This window comes from Apis mellifera, linkage group LG3 (genome assembly GCF_003254395.2).
Source record: "Apis mellifera strain DH4 linkage group LG3, Amel_HAv3.1, whole genome shotgun sequence".
In the NCBI taxonomy this organism is placed as follows: domain Eukaryota; kingdom Metazoa; phylum Arthropoda; class Insecta; order Hymenoptera; family Apidae; genus Apis; species Apis mellifera.
Genome location: NC_037640.1, coordinates 12,465,313 through 12,490,623, shown reverse-complemented (window position 1 = coordinate 12,490,623; position 25,311 = coordinate 12,465,313). Strand labels below are relative to the sequence as shown.

Sequence of the window (25,311 nt, the reverse complement as noted above, 5' to 3'; positions counted from 1 at the left end):
GTTATATTAGATTGTGTAACACATCAATTTTAGAATAAATGACGATCAACCGCGACTCGTAAACTCCACTTAACCTAACCTACTTTACTTTTGCGTAATAACCTCTTTTTCGTCATTAGTTTAATTATTTCTCCACGAGTGAACGAATTTGGAATATCGTTCCTGTATCGAAATATTAAATTAGCTTTCGAACTTTTCATCGATAAATCATCGAAAAATTTTAATTTTTATTCGATGATTTATTATTATCGGTGTTTCGAGTTTTTCATTTTCATCGTTGAAAGGAATAGAAAAAAAGTTCAAATCCTAATTTAACAAATAATTAACAATAACTTCTTTTTCGTATTAGTTTAATTATTTTTTTAAAAGTAAACGAATTAGGAATATTGTTCCTTCGCATCGAAATATTAAGTTAGGTTTCGAGGAGAAGACTCCATCGATAAAGAGTAATTCATTATTATCGGTATTTCGAATTTTTCGTTTTCATCATTTTTCATTGAAAGATATCGAAAGATAGAAAAGAAGTTCAAATCCTAATTTAACAAATAATTAACAATAATTTCTTTTTCGTTATTTAACTATTTCTTCAAAAGTGAACGAATTTTATTACGAAATATTATTTCTTCGAAACGCATCGAAGTATTAGGTTAGGTTTCGAGAAGATTCCATCGATAAATCGTATAATTATTATCGGTAATTCAAATTTCAATTCAAATAATTAACTTCTTTTTCATATTAACTATTTCTTCAAAAGTGAACGAATTTGAAATATTATTTCTTCAAAGTGCATCGAAGTATTAGGTTAAGTTTCGATATGATTCTATCAATAAATCGAATAATTTATTATTATCGATGCTTTTCATTTTTATTTTTATTTAAAAAAAAAATCAAATCTCAATTCAAATAATTAACAATAATTTCTTTTTCGTTATTTAACTATTTATTCAAAAGTGAACGAATTTTATTACGAAATATTATTTCTTCGAAGCGCATCGAAGTATTAGGTTAGGTTTCGAGAAGAGTCTATCGATAAATCAAATAATTATTATCAAAATCAAGGTAGTTCAAATCTCAATTCAAATAATTAACAATAACTTCTTTTTCTATTATTAGTTAACTATTTTTTCAAAAGTAAACGAATTAGATTATTGTTCCTTCGAAACGCATCGAAATATTAGGTTAGGTTTCGAAGAAGACTCCATCGATAAATAGAATAATTATTATCGACAGTTCAAATCTCAATTCAAATAATTATCAATAACTTCTTTTTCGTATTAGTTAACTATTTTTTCAAAAGTGAACGAATTTGGAATATCGTTCCTGTACGAGTTTAAGCTGGGCCACGAGTCGAAGCGCATCGAAATATCGGGTCAGTTTTCGAACAAGATTCCATCGACGAGAGGATCGTTCAAAACTTCGTGTCTGAGAACGAGAATCTCGAGAAAACGAAGCTCGAGGTAGGCCAAAATCCGTGTTAAACGAGGATAAACGGAAAGCGAAAGGGGAGACGGAGTTGGACGCCATCTGGGATGACGGTTTTCGCGCGCTCGAGCGAAAGCGAGGAAATTGGAGAAATGGGGATAGACGCCAACCGAAGGAGGATGAAAAGTTGCGGCGTCTCGAAGCGCTCGAAACGGCGCGAGTCCGTTTTCGAATAGAATTACAAGCCGCGAACGAATAACGAAAGCGTCGTTACGGGATGTCCGTAAAGAGAACGATTCTCGTAGTTCTTCTCGTGAAACGACGAGATATCGTAACAGGCGAGAAATGGATCGAGAAACGAGCCTCGTTAGTCTACTTTATCGATCGATCATCGTACTCGTTTCTCTGTACTCCATTCGGTCTTATTTTTAAAAGACAAAACATTCGACAATTTGTAAAAAAGATAAATGTAATCGAAGTCTCGTATTTCTATCGAACAAATATTACAGTTTCGAAGATATATCCTTTTTCCCTTTTAAGAAAAATTCCATTTTACATAATCTTAACAATTTCAATATAAAATTTCTCGTACTAAAAAAGATGAATTTAAGAATGTACTTACAATACATGTATAGGGGACTGGGGAGACCACTCTCGACGAGGCCGTGCCTGGTTGGGCATTTGCGCTCCTTTGTTCCTTCACATTCTTAAAGATTCTGCAAAAATAGAAAATTAAAATTTTCGAGCTTACACAATTTCCAAATCCTTATCCACCTCCTCTTCATTCATTCATAAAAATCATACGAAAATGCAGTTCAAAATCACAGACAGAATAAGAGAATAATAAAAATCGATCATCTTCTCAGAACTCTTGAAACGAAATTCTTGGCAATCGTTCGAGCCGAATTACCGAAAAGATTAGTCGGATTCCACCGCTTTCGCCTTCGTCGATAAAACAGAGCGGAACGAAACAGTTGAATTGGTCGAAATTAATCCGCGAAATATTTGACGTGGCGGACGAGGAAACAAGGATTTCGAGGACGATTCGTGGGGCAAGTTGGCCGCGTTATTGCGAGCAGAGATGAAAATTTCGCGACGACAATTCCCAACTTTTCTCATTCTAGTCCCCGCTTTACAACTCTTTCCCAAGAGTTGAAGAGGGGACCGACTCGACGTTGGAAACTTGAAAATTTGTCATCAAGTGTAGTTTTATAAATTTACCCCCCCTCCTCTTTCGCGATCGAACTCCTCTCTCTCTCTCTCTCTCTATTCCTCCTCTCGAGAAGAATATCTCTCGAAAGAAAAAAAGGAGAGGAGGAAAAAAAAAAAATTGTTCGTCGAACGAGTAATTCCATGCGGGAGGGAACTTTCGTTTCCAGCTTTCGTTCGGAAAATATTCCGAACCACCACGAGGCATGCAAATTGCTATTCTCTATCGTTGGAAAATAAAACGAGCGAAGGAATTGTAGAGAAAAAAAATAAAGAATAAAGAATAAAACAGCAATGAAATTTGCTAGTTTGATACGCGCATCTTTGCACGCCGTGAAAAAAAGAACGGCGCTCGTTCCGTTCCTCGAAACTCGATTAATCGTTCCGTTGACGCGAGAGTTCGCTGTGTGCATCCATCGTTCGTTCGTTCGTTATCTATTCATCGCATTGCGTACCGTGAAACTGGAGAGAGAGAGAGAGAGAAAAAAAGAGGAATGGAAAATAAAAAATAGGAAAATAAAAAAGGAAGAATCGATGAAGTTTAGGTTAAAATGGCGGACAAAGGTAAATGAATGAAGTTGATTGATCGATCGATTTAAGGATGCGCGTCGACTCGAAATGGATATCGCGTGCTAATTTGCCTTTTGTATCGACTCGTTCTCTTCTTTTTTTGTATTTTACGAATGCAATAATAAATAATAAGGATAGAGAGGACTTTGAAAATCACGAGAGAAAATTTTCTCTCCAATTAATTTACACGAGCCTTTTCTCATTTATCCTCTCGAAATACTTATCGATTTTTGATAAATTCGTAGTCGAGTCTCGAAAAAGAAAAGGACGTTAGAAGAGAACGAGTTAATGTGAAAGGCAAATTAGTACGCGATATCGATTTCGAATCGATGATAATTTCGAGGTATTCGAGGAAGGAGAAGTTTGCGTTATCGACGGGGTTTAAGACCGTTTCAAGAGCGTTTGAGAGGAAGATGCGAGCAGTTTGGAAGGAATGGGCGAGAAGAATTGTTTCAACCGCAGTGATATTACGTGCATCCGCGGGGCACAAGTTGGACGGAGCATCGTTCGCCCCGGTTATCGATCATTGTTCTTTCGGTTGTTTGCAAACTGTTTGCGCCGATTCGATGCTGTCCATCGTGTTTCATCGATGTTGTTTCCTTTCTTCGAATCTTTTTTTCGATCGCCAAAGTATCTCCGTTTCGAAAAAAAAAAGAGGAAAACGTGTCTTTTAATCTTTCGCGTGATTATTGATCTAGGGAATTTTTAGTCGATAGAAGGAGGCTAGGGATCACCAGAAATTAATTTCTTTAGATTCGAACGACTATTTATAGATATTTTTATAATGTCGTTTCTTCGAATTTTTATTCTTCACTTTTTTTCGATTATCAAAGTCTCTCTTTTCGAAAAAAAAAAAAGAAAAAAAACACCATTCGCTTTTTTTAATCTTTCGTGTAATTCCTAATCTAGAGAATTTCTAGTCGACACAAGGAGGTTAAGGATTACTAGAATTATTTTCCTTAGATTCGAACGACTATTTATAAATATTCCTATAATGTCTTTCTTGCGAAAATTTGGAAAAGCTAATTTGATTCGATTTATTAATTTATATCGAATCAAATCACAGTATAGGGATCACCAGAATTAATTTCTTTAGAATATCTATAGATATTCTTATAACATCGTTTCTTCGAATTTTTATTCTTTACTTTTTTTTCGATCTCTAAGCCTCTCTCTATTCCGAAAAAAAAAGGAAAACGTGTTTTTTAATCTTTCGCGTGATTCCTAGATTCGAATGACTATTTATAAATATTCCTATAATGTCTTTCTTATGAAAAATTGGAAAAGCTAATTTGATTCGATTTATCTATTTATATTGAATCAAATCACAGTATAGGAATCACCAGAATTAATTTTTTTAGATTATTTATAGATATTCTTATAACGTCGTTTCTTCGAATTTTTATTTGCCATTTTTTTCAATTGCCAAGCCTTTCTTCGTTTCGAACAAAAAAGGAATGTATCTTTTAATCTTTCGCGTGATTACTGATCTAAGGAATTTCTAGTCGACAGAAGGAGGCTAGGGATCACTAGAATTACTTTCCTTTGATTTGAACGACTATTTATAAATATTCTTAAAACTTCTTCATTTCTTCGAATTTTTATTCTCCATTTTTTTCGATTATTAAAATCTCTTTCTTCGAAAAAAAAAAAAAAGAAAAAAAAAGGAAAATGCCATTCGCTTTTTTTAATCGTTCACGTGATTCTTAATCTAGTCGATAGAAGGAGGCTAGGGATCACTAGAAATTAATTTCTTTAGATTCGAACGACAATTTATAGATTATTTTTATAACGTTGTTTCTTCGAATTTTTATTCTTCACTTTTTTTCGATTATCAAAGTCTCTCTGTTTCAAAAAAAAACATGTCTTTTAATCTTTCGCGTGATTCCTAATCTAATCGATAGAAGGAGGCTAGGGATCACCAGAAATTAATTTCTTTCGAACGACTATTTATAGATATTTTTATAATGTCGAATTTTTATTCTCCACTTTTTTCGGTTGCCAAAGTTCCTCTGTTTCGAAAAAAAAAAAAGGAAAACGTATCTTTTAATCTTTTGCATGATTCTTAATCTAGGAAATTTCTAGTCGACAAAAGGAGGCTAGGGATCACCAGAAATTAATTTCTTTAGATTCGAACGACTATCTATAGATATTCTTATAACGTCGTTTCTTTGAATTTTTATTCTCCAATTTTTTTTCGATTTTCAAAATGTCCTCCTGTTTTGAAAAAAAAAAAGAAAAAAAAAAGAAAGAAAACACCATTCGCTTTTTTTAATATTTCGCGTGATTCCTAATTTAAGAAATTTCTAATCGACAAGGAGGCTAGGGATCACCAGAAATTACTTTCTTTAAATCCAACTATTTATTAATATTCCCATAATATGCAGTCCCTTCGAAAAATTATTACTTATTCGCAAAGAAGAATCCTTTCCATTATTAATCAAAAGTTATTCACCCACATCGTCTCCCTTCGAAAAATCGGAGAAGCTAATTTGATTCGATTTATATCGAGTCGAAAAAATCGGAGAGAATTTCGATCGTAAAAATTGTACGAAAGAATGAATTTATAAATTCCACCAACGATTTGAATAAGATCTTCTCGAAGGGATACAAGAATAAAGAAAGAAAAAGAGTTAAACGTTCTTATTAAATTCGATGGGAACGGCATAAAAGAAGAAGATAAAGTATTCTACCGTGTAATAATTTTCTTCTTCGTTCGAATCAAGTGCACACTTTCTACGCGATTCCTCTTCGACGAATCAAAAATCGAAGGTAAATTACGCGTCGAAAATTCGAGCTTCTTTTTTTCTCTCTCTCTCTCTCTCTCGAATAATCAGATATATACGTGTAAGTGTACTCAAGCATATATATATACATATATACATATACAGAGATAAAAGAGCGAAAGCCGGATTTTCTCCTCTTGCGAATGGTTTTATTCCATTAGAGAAGCCATTGATAAAATATACGAAAATTTATAGGCACGTGGTTTTTCCACAGAGAGAGAGAGAGAGAGAGAGAGAGAGAGAGAGAGAGAGAGAGAGAGAGAGAGAGAGAGAGAGAGAGAGAGAGAGAGAGAGAGAGAGTGAAAAAAAAAATCAGATATGAGCATCGCTTCCATTTCTATAAAAAGGAACACTTTTTCCTTTTTCTCCTTCCCTTTTCATAGCAGCGCAAATGTGAAAGCAGAGGATCGCTATTGAAAATATCTAATACGAGTTGCCCAACTATTTTTATACTACGCTTTTCCACGCTTTTACTACTACATATATATATACATATATTCGAAAATATAGATTTTGATAAGATAATCTTCAAAATTTTTAATTTTATTATTATTATTATTATTATTATTATTTTACTTATTATTTTCTCGCTCATCGAGAATCGTCACAATTAAATCGCCGATTATTGAATTACACGACACCGTTTACCAAGTCTTTCAAGTCGTAAAGTGGCCTGGTTAACAAAAAAAAAAAAAAAAAATTTTCAAAAGAATCGCATTTCATCTTTCGAGGGAGAGCGCAAAAAAGAAAGAAAGAATGCGGAACGAAGAGAAGGCAACAACAACAGAGCCATCTTGGCGTTTTCGAGAATTAATTTCACGCGTGTAAATAATAAGATCGTATTAAACCGCCGTCCCAATTAAAACGTTTCCATTTTCGAAACGTTGCGTTTAAACGCTAACGAGCCCGCCCCTTCAATTATGCAAAATTCCAACGCGACCAACGCTGCGCGTTCATCTCGACCGCCAGATACCTCCCCCCCCCTCCCCCCTCCACGAAAAATTGGAAGGCTAGGAAAGCTACTCGCTTTCCGAGCGAACGAGAATCCTTTCTGTCTCTGCGCGATCGATAATCCTTGATTCAATCGAAGGTATCGTAATGTCGCCATCTCTTGGAAAAATTGGGAAACTTTGGCAAATTTAGAAATTTTCAATTTCCGATTGAATCTTGGAAAGGATTCATGAATATTGGTTCGGGTTTTTTTTTATACAAAAATACCAATATTATAATTATAATAAAATTCATTCGAAATTTCGAAATTTCGAAATTCTTTTCTCATCGAAAAAGAAAGGAAAGGAAATTTAAATAACGTCGTCTTAATTACATTCCGAATCATATTCCGAATCAAATCCAGCTTTCTCTGTTGGTCGTCTCTTCGAGAGAAAAAGAGGAAGCTATTTTGAAAAATTCGAAATTTCGAAACGCTTTCCATTTCGAGAAAAAGAGGAACGAGAATTTTCTTCCACCGTCTTCTCTTCGAAAAATTGAATTTCGCGAAGGATAAATCCTCTCCTCGAGATTTTTCAATCGTAGCATTCTATCATCCTTTCCAGAAATTAGAAAGTAGAAAAAAAAAAATCTACTTTGAAAAATTCGAAATTTCGAAACTCCTTCCATCGGGAGAGAAAAAGGAACGCGTGTCATGGATTTCGCGAAAGAAGAATCCTCTCTTCGATCTCGAGAAACTGCTTCGAGAAAGTAGAAAAAAAAAAAAAAATCTACTTTCAAAAATTCGAAATTTCGAAACTCTTCTTATCGAGAAAAAAAAAAGGAACGCGCGGTCACAAATTTTCTCTCGCCGTCGTCTCCGGCGAGTCCCTTTGAAAGCGATGCGTGTCACGGATTTTTGTCAGTCGACGGCAGAACGAAAGGAAGAACGAGATTAATCGATCGCGGAACCCGGTTGCTTTTCGGCCGAGCACAATGGTCGGCCTACAGTTGGACGAGGCAAGATGGATGAGCCCGCGGAAAACAATTTCTGGCCCGGACGGTTAAACCGATACGTTCCCTCTTTCTCACTTTAAAAATTTTCCCCTAATCTAATTTGTTATCCTTGCACGCCTCTTCGAGGAAAAAAGGAAACGAGAAAATTTCCTATACCCTTCGAAATATAGCGATAGAAAATTCGTTGATACTTTCTCATAGTCCTAAAAAAATGCTTCGAACGTTCAATAATAAAACGAAAAGGACAATTAATGATGGGCAAAATTTAATAATCAAAGTTTTACTTTAATTTTAATTCGAAACGTAACGATAATTGTCAAATATATAAATATTATTCGAATATTTTTACACATTTTAATAATTCGAAACTTTTTATCGGTTACTTTTCAATGTATACGTCTCGAGAAAGAAAAAGAAGAAGGAAACATAATCGAGAGAGAAAGAGAGAGTCGATACATCGAACGGACAAAGAGGTTAACGATGCACGGTGAAATGAAAACAAGCGTGTTACACGGTCGCTTCGACGCGGCGAATGTAACACAAACACATCGACGTTCCTTCCGTTCGCATGAACGATTCCACGAGAGAGCGCGCGGTTCCTCCTGCTCTCCTTCTACTGCCCATCCCCTCTTCCCTTCCCTTCCCTCTCCATCTTCCATCATTCCTGACATGCAACGGAGAACGACACGCAACGAGTTTTTTCGTCCACGATCAATCGACTCGATCAACAAGGGAGAAGACGATTTTCGCGTGGCGGATCGCGTGATGGATTCTTTCGTAAAAGCGAGTAGGAAAAAAAAGTACGTTTCTTCTTTCGTACGTTCTTAATTTGAATTTAACCGTATTCGTTTAGATTTATGCACATCATAGAGATTGTATAGAGGCGCGTATAATATAATCTACATAGATTTACATTATTTAGATACGTATATTATTTAGATTTTTAATAGAAATTTTTCTACAGCGCGAATAGAATAAATAGTTCCACTGCTCGTTTTTTCTCGAGTCTTGGAACTCTTGGACTTCTGCCAAACGCTTATCTTCTAATAAAACTTATCTATAAAAAAACGCGTTAAGATAGTTGAAGTTCCATTTTCAAATATATTTATCGAAGGAAGAGCGTATATCTAATAATACTGCGTGAAAAAAGGGAAAGAATCTCGAGCGGACGTAAACGTTTCTCGCGAGAAAATTAAAATTAAAGAAGGGACGTAGTAACGCGTCTCGATTTCAGGATTTTCCCAAATAAATCTCGAAAGTAATTTTAATCTCTTTCTCGATATTAATCCGAGTTTCGTTAAGAATATAATATAATATAAAACGCGCCTATTCCTTCTTTCGACGCGAGAAGAATTTTCGTTAATGAAAGAAAATAAGGGAAATCGAGTCGGAAAAGGGAAAGTTCTTCTGAGGAAGGGGAGGGGAGGGGAGGGGGCGTATGTCGTGCCTCGCCCCGGGGCAAAAGAGATCTCGAGATATTCTTATTTTCGGTTGATTTAAGAACCGTTTCCAGGAACATTATTCAAATCCTAAACTGGAAACGTTATCTCGCGATCGTTAATGCATGCGGCTCGTTTCATCGTGGTGCACCGCGTGTTAAACCGGCCCCGGCCACGGAATCTTTGCTCGCGCGATGCGCCGCCGACACGCGAAACTCGCCCCCGAAACTTTTTCTCTCCTTCCTCCCTTCCTCCAACCGGGTAAAATCGATTGAATATTTCGATCTATCACATATCTTTCATCTCGTCTCGATCCTTCTCGAAATCTCGATCTCGATTTTTCTTTTTCGTGAAATTTTTTCCGATCTATGATGACTTGGATACGATTTGGAAATTTTGATAATTTTTCCCTCGAATCGATTTGTGATTTTTATGACGATATTGATAATTTTTTCGATTTAAGATTTAATGATTTATTATAATTATTGGTGACGATTTTTTGAATCGATGTGATTTTTTCCCGGTCTATTCATACGATTTTGATCATTTTTTTGATATTTTATAATCTAGTAACCGATTATAAGTATAGGTGGAAATTTTTTGGATGATTTTTCTCCCGATCCATTTCACGTAATTCGATACGATTTCGCCAATTTTGATAATTTTTTTCTCGATTCAATTTGTGATTTTTGTCATTGATGTTGATATTGATAATTTTTCCAATCTAGGATCTAGTGATCTATCATAATTATTGGAGACGATTTTTTGAATCGACGTGATTCTTTTGAATAATTTTTTCTCGATGGATCTACGGATCTATGGATCTATTCACACGATTTTGATCATTTTTCCGATCTGTGATCCAGCGATTTGAATACGATTTAAAAATTTTGATAATTTTTTCCTCGAATCGATTTGTGATTTTTATGTCGATATCGATAATTTTTCCGATCTAGGATCTAGTGATCTATCATAATTATTAGAGACGATTTTTTAAATCGACGTGATTCTTTTGAATAATTTTTTCTCGATGGATCTATGGATTTATTCATACGATTTTGATCATTTTTCCGATCTATGATCCAGCGACTTGTCTTTTAGATAATTTTTCCCTCGATCCATTTGGTACGATTTCGATGACGATAATTTTGATAATTTTTCCGATCTAGGATCTAATGATCTATCATAATTATTGGAGACAATTTTTTGAATCGACGTGATATTTTTGAATAATTTTTTTCCAATCTATTATGGATCTATTCGAATATTTACACAGATATTTATTTTGATCATTTTTCTATGATCTAGTGATCTATCATAATTATCGGTGACGATTTTTCGAATCGACGTAATATTTTTGAATAATTTTTTTCCAATCTACTATGGATCTATTCACACGATCTTGATCATTTTTCCGATCTATGATCCAGCGACTTGTCTTTTGGATGATTTTTCTCTCGATCCATTTTGCGATTTCGATGACGATAATTTTGATAATTTTTCTAATCTAGAATTGTGATCTATCATAATTATTGGTGACAATTTTTTGATTTTTTTCTCGATCTATTATGGATCCATTCACACAATTTTGATAATTTTTCCGATATTCCATGATCTAGTGGCCGATCACAATTATCGGTGACAATTTTTTGGATAATTTTTCCTCCGATCTATGGATCTACCTTCGCGATAATTCCGCGAAAATCAATATTCGATGGCAATCTTCATCACTTTCCCTCGATCCGTAATCTATCAAAATTTTTCATCATTTTTCTTAAATTATGATAACCTCTCCTTCCGCGATCTACCATCCATTATCAATCTTTCTCGAATCGAGATAATTTTGATCCTCGTCATTTTTCTTCCATCCACCATCCTTGAACGCCATTATTATTATTACTCTTTTCTTGGAAATTTTGATAACTCTTCCGATCCATTACAATTACTCTTGTAGCAAATTTTTCACTCGTGAAGAATCTTCATCTACCACAATTTTCGATAATTCTCCTTCCTTCGTCCTCCGTATTTTTATAAAAATACGTATCATCATAAAAACCAGCTCGATTCGAGAAAAATTGAAAAAAATTATCGAAATTGCCGTCGTCCAAATCCTATCCAAGGATCATAGATCATAGATCGCGCCACATTCATCCAATTCCATCAAATCTCAATATATAATCATTCATGATAAATGTTAACATCAATTGGAAACAATCGATATATCCAGATATTCGAAATCGATATTCATAAATCGGGAAAGACATCCATTCAATTCCATCAAATATATAGTCATTCACCATTACATTCTTGATAAATGTTAACATCAATTAGGAACGATATATTCAAGGCTAATCATCGTATAACGATATTAAAATTAATCTTACTCTCGATTTACTCGAAAGAACGTTTCTGCGTTTCGTTAATTGGACGATTATCGCTCGAATCGTCATCGCAAGAAGCCAGGACAAGCGTGCATCTCGTACCCTTAACGGATGAATTTATACCGAATGGTTTAAAACCTGAAATTCCGATCGAGATCGATTATAATCGAAGGTGGATGAAATTGGATTTAAAGCCAGTCGAGGATTAAACGAAATCATGTTGCAGTTAGGTTAGATTGGACAGCTGAACTCGGTTTCGGAATAATCTGGAACAAAAATCAAGGATCGCCAATCGTTTCTCCACTATTTTTCATAACAACGAGAATAATACGTAGGTTTCACTTACGTTTAAAAAAAAGAAAAGAAATCGAATCTTTCATTCGTTATTTTTCCCCAGTCGAACGAAACCGAAGTATTTCGCGAGAGATGACGTTGAAACGTTTCGTTCCGCTCGAGTATTATCTAAAAACCGCACTGCTTCCACGATGAAACTCACCTTCCCCCTCTCTTTCTCAGTCTAGAAGACGAGAGAGAGAGAGAGAGAGAGAAGATTCGAAAGATTCGAGTCGATCGTTTCTTCGCTTTCGAAGAGGCGCGCGTAATATTTCGACGCGAAATTTCTGGAAACTTTTTCGATAATTTCGAGGAAAACCGCTTACGCACGCGCTTTTATGCGGAGACGTTTTAATAACATGTCGGGCGCGTTGCTCGTCCTTTGCGATTAATCAACGCGGTGGAAAAATATTTTCGAGGGGAAGGTGAAGATTTATCCCATTTATTCCGTCTCGAGTTTCGTGCAACGTCATCGAGAGAGACTCGAGTAACGTGGATAAATGTTATCGCAAGGGAAAAACTCGGGGAGAGAAAAATTTTCGAAATTTTCAATGAATCTCTTTCTCAGGTTCGAGCGCGAAAAAAATTGTGCGCCATCGATTTCAATTTTCGAATCGAGTCTCTTCTTATTTCACGAGATCGTCGTCTCAATTTAATTCCTTCCTTCCTTCCTTCAATGTCGCGATCGAGCGACATTCTTGACACGATTTTCAGGTCAGCCTGTTGTCATTATCGAGTACACCCTCGTTGTGCGCGAGAGGCTAGGTCAAGCGAGGGTTTATACACGAGGGGGACGAGGAAAGGGAGAAAAGAAAGGAAAAGAAAGGGGAGAGGAGAAAAAACGATAACCGGTAGACAATACGTTCTCCAAGACGACATTGAACTTCTCGAGATACACCTCTCTCTCTTTCTCTCTCTCTCTCTCCTTCCTTCTCCTTCTCGTTTGAACGCTCCATTTACAATTTCTTTTCGATGGAAAACGCGTCCAGATCTAAAAAGAAATAACACACACGCGTATATTAATCTTTCTTTTCAGAATATAACCAACTCGAGATACCAACCGAGCGTAGCATAAAGAACGAGGCGAAATTTCGATGGAGAGATTCATTCGATTCGAGGGAAGAAAATATTTTCGAGTCCTAATCTGACGTGGACTCGAACAGGGATAGGTAATATGCGAAAAATTTAGAGAGAAAAGGAACGAAGGCAATTTTAAACGGAGATAAGATAAGATAAGATAAGATAAGATAAGAGTTTTCGCTCGGACATTATAGGGGAACAGTGAAACGACTCGGTCGGTAATATAATGGTAAAAAAGAATACATGTTTCGAGGAAAGGAAAAATAAACCGTGTTACGAATGCCTTTTAGTTTCTAAAGAGGGAATCGATATACACGAGATGTAGATTGATCGTCATGTAAAAACGCACATACGTTCTATTACTAAACTCTTCGTTTCTTGATTTTTTTTTATCTGGGATTTTTAGAAAATCCGTTTCTCGTAGAGAAGCTTGTTCTTCGATCGCGAATTTCTTTCGCTCGCTCGGAGAACCGTGCAATTTATACGCGATCCTCTGAAATAGAAAAACAGTTGAAGCGATAGGTTTCCAAGATATGTACGTAGAAATACAACGTCGAATTAAATATTCTTCGGTGAAATATTTTTTTTGCAGAAAATCTTTTTTCTTATTCCTCGACCACGAACTGCATTTCTTTCGTCCATTTAGAGAATTTATACGTGATCCTCTGAAATAGAAAAATAGTTGAAGCGATAGGTTAATGCTTTCCAAGATATATACATTGACCGTCGCATAGAAATATAATGTCGAATTAAATATTTTTCCTTTTTTGATTTTTCAATATTTTTTTTTCTTCGATCGCGATTTCTTTCGTTCACTCGAAGGACTTTATATATTCAATTATATATTTATGTATATTTATGTATATTTATATATTTATATGCAATTTATATATTCTCTAAAATAGAAAAATAGTTTGTTTAATATTAGAACGATAGATTAATGCTTTTCAAAATTATCAGATAAAAATATACATCGAAATGCTCTTCGTTTTTTCGATTTTTCAATGAAATATTTTTTTTTTTTGTGGAAAATCTTTTTTTTTATTCTTCGATCACGAACAGCATTTCTTTCCTCCACTTGGAGAATTATATAATTTATACACAATCCTCTAAAATAGAAAAATAATTTATTATAATTTATTTATTAATTTATTTATATTGGAGCGATAATTACAATTACAATTATAGAAATTATACATCGAATTAAATATTCTTTTTTGTTTTTTGATTTTCTATTTAAATTTTTACAAAAACGTGAAATTTTCTTTATCGAAAATTTTTTTTATTTTTTGATCGCGAATTGGATTTCTTTCGTCCATTTAGAAAATTATGTAATTTATATACAATCCTCTAAAATAGAAAGATCGTAGAAATATAATATCGAATTAAACATTGTTTTTTGATTTTTCAATATTTTTTTTTTTTGAAAAAAATTTGTTTCTTTATTCCTCGACCACGAACTGCATTTCTTTCCTCCACTTGGAGAATTATAATAATAATAATTATAATAATTTATACATGATCTTTTAAAATAAAAAAATAATTTGTTTAATATTGGAGCGATAATTACAATTACAATTATAGAAATTATACATCGAATTAAATATTCTTTTTTGTTTTTTGTTTTTTGATTTTCTATTTAAATTTTTACAAAAACGTGAAATTTTCTTTATCGAAAATTTTTTTTATTTTTCGATCGCGAATTGGGTTTCTTTCGTCCATTTGGAAAATTATGTAATTTAAATGAATCCTCTGAAATAAAAAGATCGTTACGTAGAAATATAATATCGAATTAAACATTTTTTGTTTTTTGATTTTTCAATATTTTTTTTTTTTTTTGAAAAAATCTATTTTTTTATTCCTCGATCACGAACTGCATTTCTTTCCTCCACTTGGAGAATTATAATAATAATAATTATAATAATTTATACATGATCTTTTAAAATAGAAAAATAATTTGTTTAATATTGGAGCGATAATTACAATTATAATTATAGAAATTATACATCGAATTAAATATTCTTTTTTGTTTTTTGTTTTTTGATTTTCTATTTAAATTTTTACAAAAACGTGAAATTTTTTTTATCCAAAATTTTCTTTATTTTTCGATCGCGAAAAATTTTCTTTCGTCCATTTGGAGAATTATATAATTTATACACAATCCTCTAAAATAGAAAGATCGTCACATAGAAATATAATATTATTATATTATAATTAAACATTTTTTGTTTTTTGATTTTTCAATATTTTTTTTTTTGAAAAAAATTTCTTTTCTTCATTTGAAGAATAATATAATTTATTATACATGATTTTCTAAAATAGAAAAATAGTTTAATATTGGAGTTTAATATAAATTAATATTTTTCAAGATTATCAAATAAAAATATACATCGAATTAAACACTCTTCGTTCTCTGATCTTCTCTATAAGAAATTTTCTTTATAGAAAATCTGTTTCCTGCAGAGAACTTTATTCTTCGATCTGGATTTCGTCCACTCTGAGTAGCGCGCAATTTATACACGATCCTCTAAAATAGACGTTTCTTTAATATTGGACGCTTTCTGTCATAAAACGACTCGACCAAAAGTAACGACAAGAAGGAATATATTCGATAAAGGAAAAATACGTAAACGTTTCTCTCCAAGAAAATCTGTTTACGATCCTTTAAAATAGATATTTGTTTAATATTGGAAGTAAATACTTTCTATTAGGCCAAGAAGGAATATATTCCATAAAGGAAAAATAGGAATAAACTGTGTTAAATAGATGTGAATTTTATATATATATATTCATTTCTTCCAAGAGAATCTGTTTATGATGCTCTAAAATAGACATTTGTTTAATATTAGAGCAAAAGAGAATAAAGGAAAAATAGGAATAAACTGTGTTAAATACTCGACATAATTTCCAAAATGTATTGTGTTATACGTTGATCATCATATGAAGGTTTCTCTCCAAGAAAATTTGTTTACAATCCTCTAAAATGACGTTTATTTTATATTGGAGAGAAGATGGAGAATAAAGAAAAAATAGGAATAAACTGTGTTAAATAGATGTGATATATATATATATATATATATATAAACTTAATTTCCAAGATGTATTGTTATACGTTGATCACATGAATATTTCTCTCCAGGAGAATCTTTACAATCCTCTAAAATAGTTTATTTAATATTAGAAGTGAATACTTTCTATTAATGCAAGAAGAAATATATTCGATAAAGAAAAAATAGGAATAAACCGTGTTAAATAGATGTGAGTTATATATATATATAAACTCGACGATTTCCAAGATATATTGTTATACGTGTATCATTGATCATCACGTGGACGTTTCTCTCCAAGAAAATCTGTTTACGATCCTCTAAAATGACGTTCGTTTAATATTGGAAGTGGATACTTTCTATTAATGCAAGAAGGAAAAAAGTATGGTTATACCTTGATTGTCGCGTAAAAAGTATCTCTACAAGAATATGAACAAATTTCTCTGCGAGGAAATCTGTTCACGATCCTTTGAAATAGACGTTTGCTTAATATTACAACTTTCTGTCGTGGAACAGATCGAGCAAACGCAACAATAAGAAAGAATATACGTTCGACAAAGTAGGAAAATAAACCGCGTTAAATAGGTATAGAATCGCGTGGAATATCTTTGCCACATAAAAACTCGTATATAAACACAGCGTTCGCGTCGACCAATGTTCCCTTCTTCCCCCTCCAACGTCTCTCCGCTCCACCGAAGAACTCGATGCCTCTCCTTTCCCTTATCTCTTCTTAGAACCGCGACCAATAAAATCTATTTGTAAACAAACAGAAAGAGAAGAGCGAAGGAGAAACTAGCACGTAAAATATTCTTCCTTTCTATTTTCTCTCTCCCTCTTTTGAAAAAATTTTCCAACGAATTTAACGTTTCTCCCCTCTCCACTCTCTCTGCTGAAAGGGATTCGGTTCGAAATTGCCGCGATCCGTTTTGTCCGAAGGAAGCGCGAAACGACACGTTCGAGCGATTTTTCACGCGTCTCCCTGAATATATCGAACGAGTTTTAAAACTTTTCTCGTTCGTTCGTTCGTTCGTTCGGGGTGGGGCTCATCGTCAAAACAAACCCGGGTCAAGCACGTTGCCCTAATTCTCCTCCACGACTTTCAACAGGCGATCGTTAAAATTTCGTCCACCCTCTCTCTCTCTCTCTATATGTATCTCTCTCTATCTCTTTCTTTGTTACATCGGCGTTTAAATTTCGAGGAGATGATTCTTCGAGGGATAATAAAATTCTGGATAGATTTCTTTCACAGAGAACGATACTTTTTTTTTTTTTAGGAAGGATATAGATATGTACACGGAGAGAGAGAGAGAGAGAAAACGATTGGAATTGAAAAATTGGTGTCACCGCTTTTCCGTTTGAAAACGAAAACGAGTTGAAGGGCATGGAAATTATCCGAATGCTCGCTCTCCCTCGTCTTTCCAACATCTTTCCGTCGCTAAGAGGAGGAGTTTGAAAGGACGGTAATTTCTGAGACGGTTGCGCCATAAAAGCTCTAAAGGCTCCCTCTCCCTCTCTCTCTCTCTCTCTCTCTCGCTGAAGAGAGCACGGTTGAATCAGGCTTTTAGCACGTATTTCGAAAAGCGATGGGAAAAGGGAGGACAAGTGCGTTTAATTAAACGAAGAGCATATTCGAACGTGAAAATTCTTTGTGCCTCTGAACGATACATCTCTTTTTCTTTCTTTGATAAATCTTCATCTTCCTCGAGATCTTTGTTATTTTTCCTCTCTTTTTCTCTTTTCAACCATTCCAGGAGGAAACCTACGAAATAAACCTCGAAATAATTGTTATTAGATTCCTCATCCAATCATCGCGTGCTTTTGAGAAGAACAATTTTCGAACGAGTCAAAATGTACATATATATATATATAATTTTTAATAAATGATTGTAAATAAAATATTTTTCAACTTTGAAAATTAAGAAACGTGACTTTCGAGGACACAGCTACAACTCGACTCTGAAATTCTCTGAAATTTCCTTGGAAATTTCGAGGTTAAAATTCACCGAGACTTAAACCATTATCGTCCCGTTTTTATCGACGCGTCTCCTTACGAAAGGAACGAACCTCTTTATCGATCGAGATCGCGTCATCCTTTGTTTCGTGTCGATTTCTTTATATCGAAGGAAGAGGATCGTCCCAAGGACACCTAAACTCGCCGTCCCCTCCCCCCTTCTCCTCTCGAGCAGTTTCGAGGGAGGCGTGGTGGGGGCTTGCTACTCGTCTCTCTCTCTCTTTCTTTCCGGCTGGCTCGAAGGATTCGCGTAGCAAAGGCCAAGTGTCGCGGCCGCCCTCCTCGTGTGCATCGATTACGCCGTTCTTCGAGGTCGAACGCGATCTCGCGAGCAAAGGCGGCTAACAATTTTCCCTCCCCCTACTTTTCGACATTTTTTCAACGAGAGAAAGGATGATTAGAAAAAAATTATTCTTTAGATTTACAATTTTAATGCATAAAGATAAATAAAAGATTGAAATATTAGGTGCTTTTTATTAGAGCCTGAATATAACTTAAAACGTAATTAAAGCCACGATTATTAAAATTAGTAAATTAATTAAAAATTATTTATTAATTGGAAAATTAATACAATGAAATTCTAAATTTAATGCACTTTTATGGTAAAGTAATCTATTTATTTATTTTTTTTTGTTGAATGGTTGAATGGTGACTTCATCCATCACTATTTCTTTATGTTTGATCTTTTTGGAATTCATAAATAGCTTTAATAATTCATTAATAAGCTCTTTACGTATAATTTTACGAGATGTGGAATAATATAATATCGTTGAATGGGTAGATTTTTTAGACTCAAATTAGATCGAGGCTGAGTTGGATCGTGGAAATAGGAAAATATTATTTTCCAAGTTTTGTAAATATTGAAATGAGTTATTGAAATTAGTTCGAGTGAAGATGAGTTTGATTTTTTAACGACGAAATTATTTCTATTCGTAAAGAAATTAATTTATTAAAGGAAACAATGATGAACATGGGGATGAAATAAGAGATCCTGGATGATTATCGTTTACTTTAATCTACTTGCAATCATTTATAGTTAGATACAAATGGAGGAACAAATGATACTTTTTGTTAACAAATTTTAAACTATAAACGAAAGATTACAAAAATTCTATCAAAAGTTTTTGAATTCAATTACTGCACAAAACAACTAACAAACTTATAATATCTGGATAATTATTCACTCTAATTCCAATCATTTATAGGTTATAGGTCAACCTATAACAAATATTCTACAAAAATTCTATCAAAATTTTTCAAATTCAATTACCTGCACAAAACAAATTTACAACACCTGGATATAATTCTAATTCCATTTATATTCAAAATTGATACTCATAGGAGCCAAACAGGATATAAACAGCTCAACCTATAACAACAAATACTCCACAAAAATTTTTTCAAATTCAATTACTTGCACAAAACAAATTTATAACACCTGGATATAATTCTAATTCCAATCATTTATACTCAAAAAACTGATACTCAGAGGAGCAAACAGAATACAGCTCAACCAATGATACAGATACCTATATTCCACAAAAATACAGATACAAAAATTCTATCATACCTGCACAAAACTAACAAACTTACAACACCTGGACATAATTCTAATTCCAATCATTTATATTCAAAATTGATACTCAAAGAAGCAAACAGGATATTGCACAAAACAACAATAACAAACTTACAATACCTGGATAATTACTTACTCCAATCATTTATACTCAAAATTGATACTCATAGAAGCCAAACAGGATATAAACAGCTCAACTTATAACAAATACTCCACAAATATCCAGAGATACAAAAATTCTACCAAAATTCTACCTCTCGTTTGTTCGACCACTTTTGAAAAATTTCTCGACTAAAAGAAGAAAAAAGAAGAAGAAGAGGCGAGCAAATGAATAATCCAGGCTTCCTTGCATCTCTCCAGCAACAGAATATACAATAATTTCCTCGAGTCTCTCCCTCCTTGGAGGAACAAAGCCAGCCTATCTGTCGAATAATTCGAATAATTCAAATTCGATAAAGAATTGCTCCTCGTCCCACGTCTCTCTCTCTCTCTCTCTCTCTCTCTCTCTCTCTCTCTCTCTCTCTCACACACACACACACACACACACACACACACACACACACACACACACACACACACACACACACACACACACACACACACACACAGAGAGAGAGAGAGAGAGAGAGAGAGAGAGAGAGAGGGAGAGAGAGAGAGAGAGAGAGAGAGAGAGAGAGAGAGAGAGAGAGAGAGAGAGGAGAGAGAGAGAGAGAGAGAGAGAGAGAGAGAGAGAGAGAGAGAGAGAGAGAGAGAGAGAGAGAGAATTCATTCGTTTCGAAAAAATAGCGGGGGAAAAATGGGTTATATACGTAGCCAGGAAGAGAGAGAGAGAGAGAGTTGAAAGCTTGGAATTGCAGAGAGGCGTGCGTTTGTTCTCGTTAACGTTGACGTTAACCTCGAGCGGAAGTGATGGCTACCACTGTCCCTCTCCTATCCTCCAACGAAGATTTATCGAAAAGCGAGTATGGAGATCTTCTTATTACTTTCTGTTCGCGTTCTTACTCTTCCTCTACCCTCTCAATTTTTCCATTTCTTTTCGATATCGTTATTCGAAAGGGGGATTTATAAACCACGTGACAGATAAAATTATATGGGCGTGGTATTTTGAGAAATTAATTTTCGTGTGAACGTAGAAGAGGGTGAAGAAGCAGGAATATTTCTTTTCCAATACTTTTTTCCTTTACACTTTTCGATATTCGAAAGGGGGATGCTTTTCACTTGCCTGATATGGTGATTTATAAACCATGTGATAATAGATAAAATTATAGATGAGCGTGGTATTTTGAGAAATTAATTTTGTGTGTAAATGTAGAAGAGCATGAAGAATATTTTTTTTTTCAAACTTTCCAATTTCCCCTCTCAATTTTTCCGTTTCTTTACGCTTTTCGATACCGTGTTTCCGTTATTCGAAAGGGGGATGCTTTTCACCGATTTATAAACCACGTGACAGATAAAATTATAGATTATTATAAAATTATATTTTGCGAGATTAATTTTCGTGTGAAGAGCGTGAAGAAATAGGAATATTTTTTTTCGAATCTTTTTAATTTTTGCGTTTCTTTACGCTTTTCGATACCGTGTTTCCGAAAGGGAGACGCTTTCGTCGATTCTTTTCACTGGCTGCTGTGGCAATTTATAAACCATGTGACAGATAAAATTATAGATTATTATAAAATTATACGTATTTTGTGAAATTAATTTTCGTGGTGAACGTAGAAGAAAGAAACGTGAAGAAGAAGAAATATTTTTTTTCGAACTTTCTCAATTTTTTTTTACGCTTTTCTATACCGTGTTTCGAAAGGGAGACGTTTTCGTCGATTCTTTTCACTGGCCGATATGGTGATTCATAAAAACCACGTGATATATAAAATTATAGATTATTATAAAATTATACGTATTTTGCAATATTAATTTTCGTATGAATGTAGAAGAAAGAAACGTAAACAAGAAGGAATATTTTTTTTCGAACTTTCTCAATTTTTTTTTACGCTTTTCTATACCGTGTTTCGAAACGGAGACACTTTCGTCGATTCTTTTCACTGGCCGATGTGGTGATTCATAAAAACCACGTGATATATAAAATTATAGATTATTATAAAATTATACGTATTTTGCAAGATTAATTTTCGTATGAACGTAGAAGAGCATGAAGAAGTAGGAATATTTTTTTTTAAACTTTCCAATTTCCTCTCTCAATTTTTCCATTTCTTTACGCTTTTCGATACCGTGTTTCCGAAAGGGGGACGTTTTCGTCGATTCTTTTCACTGGCTGCTGTGGCGATTCATAAAAACCAGATAAAATTGTAAATTATTATAAAATTATAGTTATTTCACGAGATTAAAAATTTTGTGAAGAAGTAGGAATATTTTTTTTCCAACTTTCTCAATTTTTCTTTACGCTTTTCGATCCTGATACCGTGTTTTTGAAAGGGAGACGTTTTCGTCGATTCTTTTCACTAAATCACCGATGTAGTGATTCATAAAAACCACGTGACATAAAATTATAGATGAACGTGCTATTTTACGTAATCGAAATTAATTTTCGTGTAATCGAAGAAGTAGGAAGAAATATTTTTTTTCAAATGTCTTGATGAAGAATAATTATGATAATTATGTCATATCTCAAAGATCGATAAATTTTGAATATTTATGCAGCGAGGAACAGCCATATTCTAAGAGAATTATAAATAATATTCTAAACGAGAAATATTGATTTAGATTATTGATTAAAAATCAGCTGTATTAAAAATAAATTAAATGAATAAAGTATACTAAACTAAATGATTAAATGATCGAATGATTAAATTATTAAATTAAAAAAAATTAAATTAAATTAAAATAATTAAATTATTAAATATTATTAAATAATTAAAAATTAAATATATATATATATATATATATACGTGTATATATACGTAAATTCATGGGTTTATTTAAAATTTCGAAATAAATTATAATATAACCTTCTGTGCTCTTTCTCTTCAACAATGGTAAAATAAATCCCTTTAAAAAATATATATATATATATATATATATATATATGTGTGTGTGCGTGTATATATATCTCTCGCATAACCATGATATATCCGAGAAAACTCCCCGAGAAAATTTCTTTCTTCGGTCCTCCAGTCAACATTGACTGGGAGATATTGCCTCGCGACCGGGAAGAAAATTTGTCGTTTGTTCTTTCCTCAAATCTTTTATGTACGAATAGCCACGAGATGAATGTGAGAAGACGTTGTATTTCCATCTCTCTCTCTTTCTCTCTCTCTTCGAATCGATGTGTGTAACTAGAAAAATTAAAAACTTATTATGTTATTCTTTAAAACACGTCCATTTATAATTTCATAATCGACGGTAATTATTTCACGTTAAATCGAGAACGTTCGAGAAGATTCGACAATAAAAACTAATAAAAATCGGGAACCGATTAAATCCATGACGAGATCCACAATTATCGTCGCAACGCAGTCGACAAAAGTGTCAAAAATCATTTTCTACTCGTCCGTTATTCGACCAACTCGTCGAATTTATCCCGATTCGTATTTATATTTAAGAAGATTAACTCGATCGACTCACAATCGATTAAAATATTTTTCTGAGGGAGGATATTCCAATACGAATATTTCAGACGAATATCGGAGAAATCTTCTTCCCTTCGAGAACAAAGAAAATATATTTTCAATTCGCAATACAATCAATTAGAATACCTCCAACTTTATATCTCAATTTAAAAAAAAACATGCCTCACCGAGCGAAACAGGAAGAGAGAGAGAGAGAGAAATTACCTAATCGAAGGAATTGGAGAAGGAGAAGGAATACCGAGGCAGGCGTTGCTGCGCACGCATCCTGCCCGGTGCCTTGCACTCTGCCGTGTGACGTGTTCATTAACCGGTTGCGTGGCGGATCGAGCCCCCATCGCGTCGTACACACGTACGAAAAGGATGGGCTGGTAGTGGTGGAGGCAGCTATGGAGGGGGAAGGCGAGTGGAATAGTAGTAGCAGCGATAGTAGCGTATCTCGGGCGGGTTGGCGCCAGAGAGGCGTGGTGGGGGAAGCGGGTAACCCGGCCGTTGTAGCACACATGCGCTCTGCTTACGGCCACTGAGTCAAGGTCTCGAGTGAGCTGACAATCGACCTGACCTCGTCTCTCGCTTCCCTCTCTCTCTATCTCTCGTTCGCTCGCTCGATCGCTCTCTCTCTCTCTCGCTCGCTCGATCGCTCTCTCTTTTTCTCTCGCTCGCTCGATCGCTCTCTCTCTTTCGCTCGATCGCTCTCTCTCTTTCTCTCGCTCGCTCGATCGCTCTCTCTCTCTCTCTCTCTCTTTCGTTCGCTCGCTCTCTCTCTCGCTCGCTCGCTCGCTCTGCTTAAAACCATCGATACGCGGCGTATAGTAGAGACACGCTTCGTTGGGGAGAACGAGACGCCTATACGACTGGTCGCGGCAGAGAGAAAGAGAGGGAGAGATGTGGTTGATCGCGTATTATATATACAGGGTTTTAGAGACGTATCTTTGGGGATAGTTTTTGTAGTTTTTGTTGCAAGAGGGGAAGAGTGTTATTGTACGTACGGGTGGGGAGGAGGGGAGAGGGTTACTAGGTTGGGGTCGTTTTAAAGCTGATTAGAATTGGGGAGGGGGGGATGGGGTCGGTTTTGCGGCAAGTTGATGTTGCGTGGCACGCTAGTCGCTCGGAATACGAGATCGAGTCGAGCTTATTGTTATCCTTGCCGCGGGTATATTAATGAGGATCGAGAGGAGGCTCGAATTCAGATTCGTGGAGGTTTCTTTTTTAGATTTTGGAAGGGTTTTTGAGGGAGGAATTGATGCGTAAATGTAAACACGAATGGATCTAAAGTCAAGGATCGATTTCAAGGTTTCAATTGTTTTAGATTTAAAGAAATTTATCTTTTCAGAAAGATTGGGATTCAAAAATATATAATCGGATGCAAGTGAATTAAAATGGATCGTGGATCGATATTGAAAATAAATATGGAAATGTACGAGGAAAGTAAGTAGACACGATTGCATTGTTGATGAAGTGAAAATTTGCTTTCAGTTAAAAGGTTTTTAAATTTATATATATTTTTTCACAAATTTGGTGATTCAAAAATATATAATCAAAGTCACGGATCGATATAAAATTGAAAATAAATTTTCGCGAAGATTAGCTTCCAATTATACATTTTTTTACAAATTTGATAATCCAAAAATATGTATAATCGAATAGATCCAACTCATAGAGATATAAATCATATAAAATTGAAAATAAATTAGCTTCCAATTATATATTTTTTTAGAAATTTATGATCCAAAAATATGTATAATCGAATGGAGCCAAGTTATGGATTGAAATATAAATTATATAAAATTGAAAATAAATTATATATTTTTTTAGAAATTTGATGATCCAAAAATATGTATAATCGAATGAAGCCAAGTTATGGATTGAAATATAAATCATATAAAATTAAAAATAAATTAGCTTCCAATTATATATTTTTTTAGAAATTTG

At 34.2% G+C, this 25,311-nt stretch overlaps 1 protein-coding gene across 8 annotated transcripts in view; it reads right to left on the bottom strand.

The window, feature by feature from the left end:
* The window catches only part of LOC412956 (heparan sulfate glucosamine 3-O-sulfotransferase 1), a 162,612-nt gene that overhangs the window by 15,092 nt on the left and 122,209 nt on the right, over positions 1–25,311 (bottom strand). For all 8 annotated transcript variants that reach the window (XM_016911312.2, XM_016911310.2, XM_396407.6 and 5 more), the window contains one exon: positions 2,045–2,138. In XM_016911312.2, coding sequence (XP_016766801.1) covers positions 2,045–2,103 — 59 coding nt within the window. In that variant the 5' untranslated portion in view covers positions 2,104–2,138. The remainder of the gene's footprint in view (positions 1–2,044; positions 2,139–25,311) is intronic.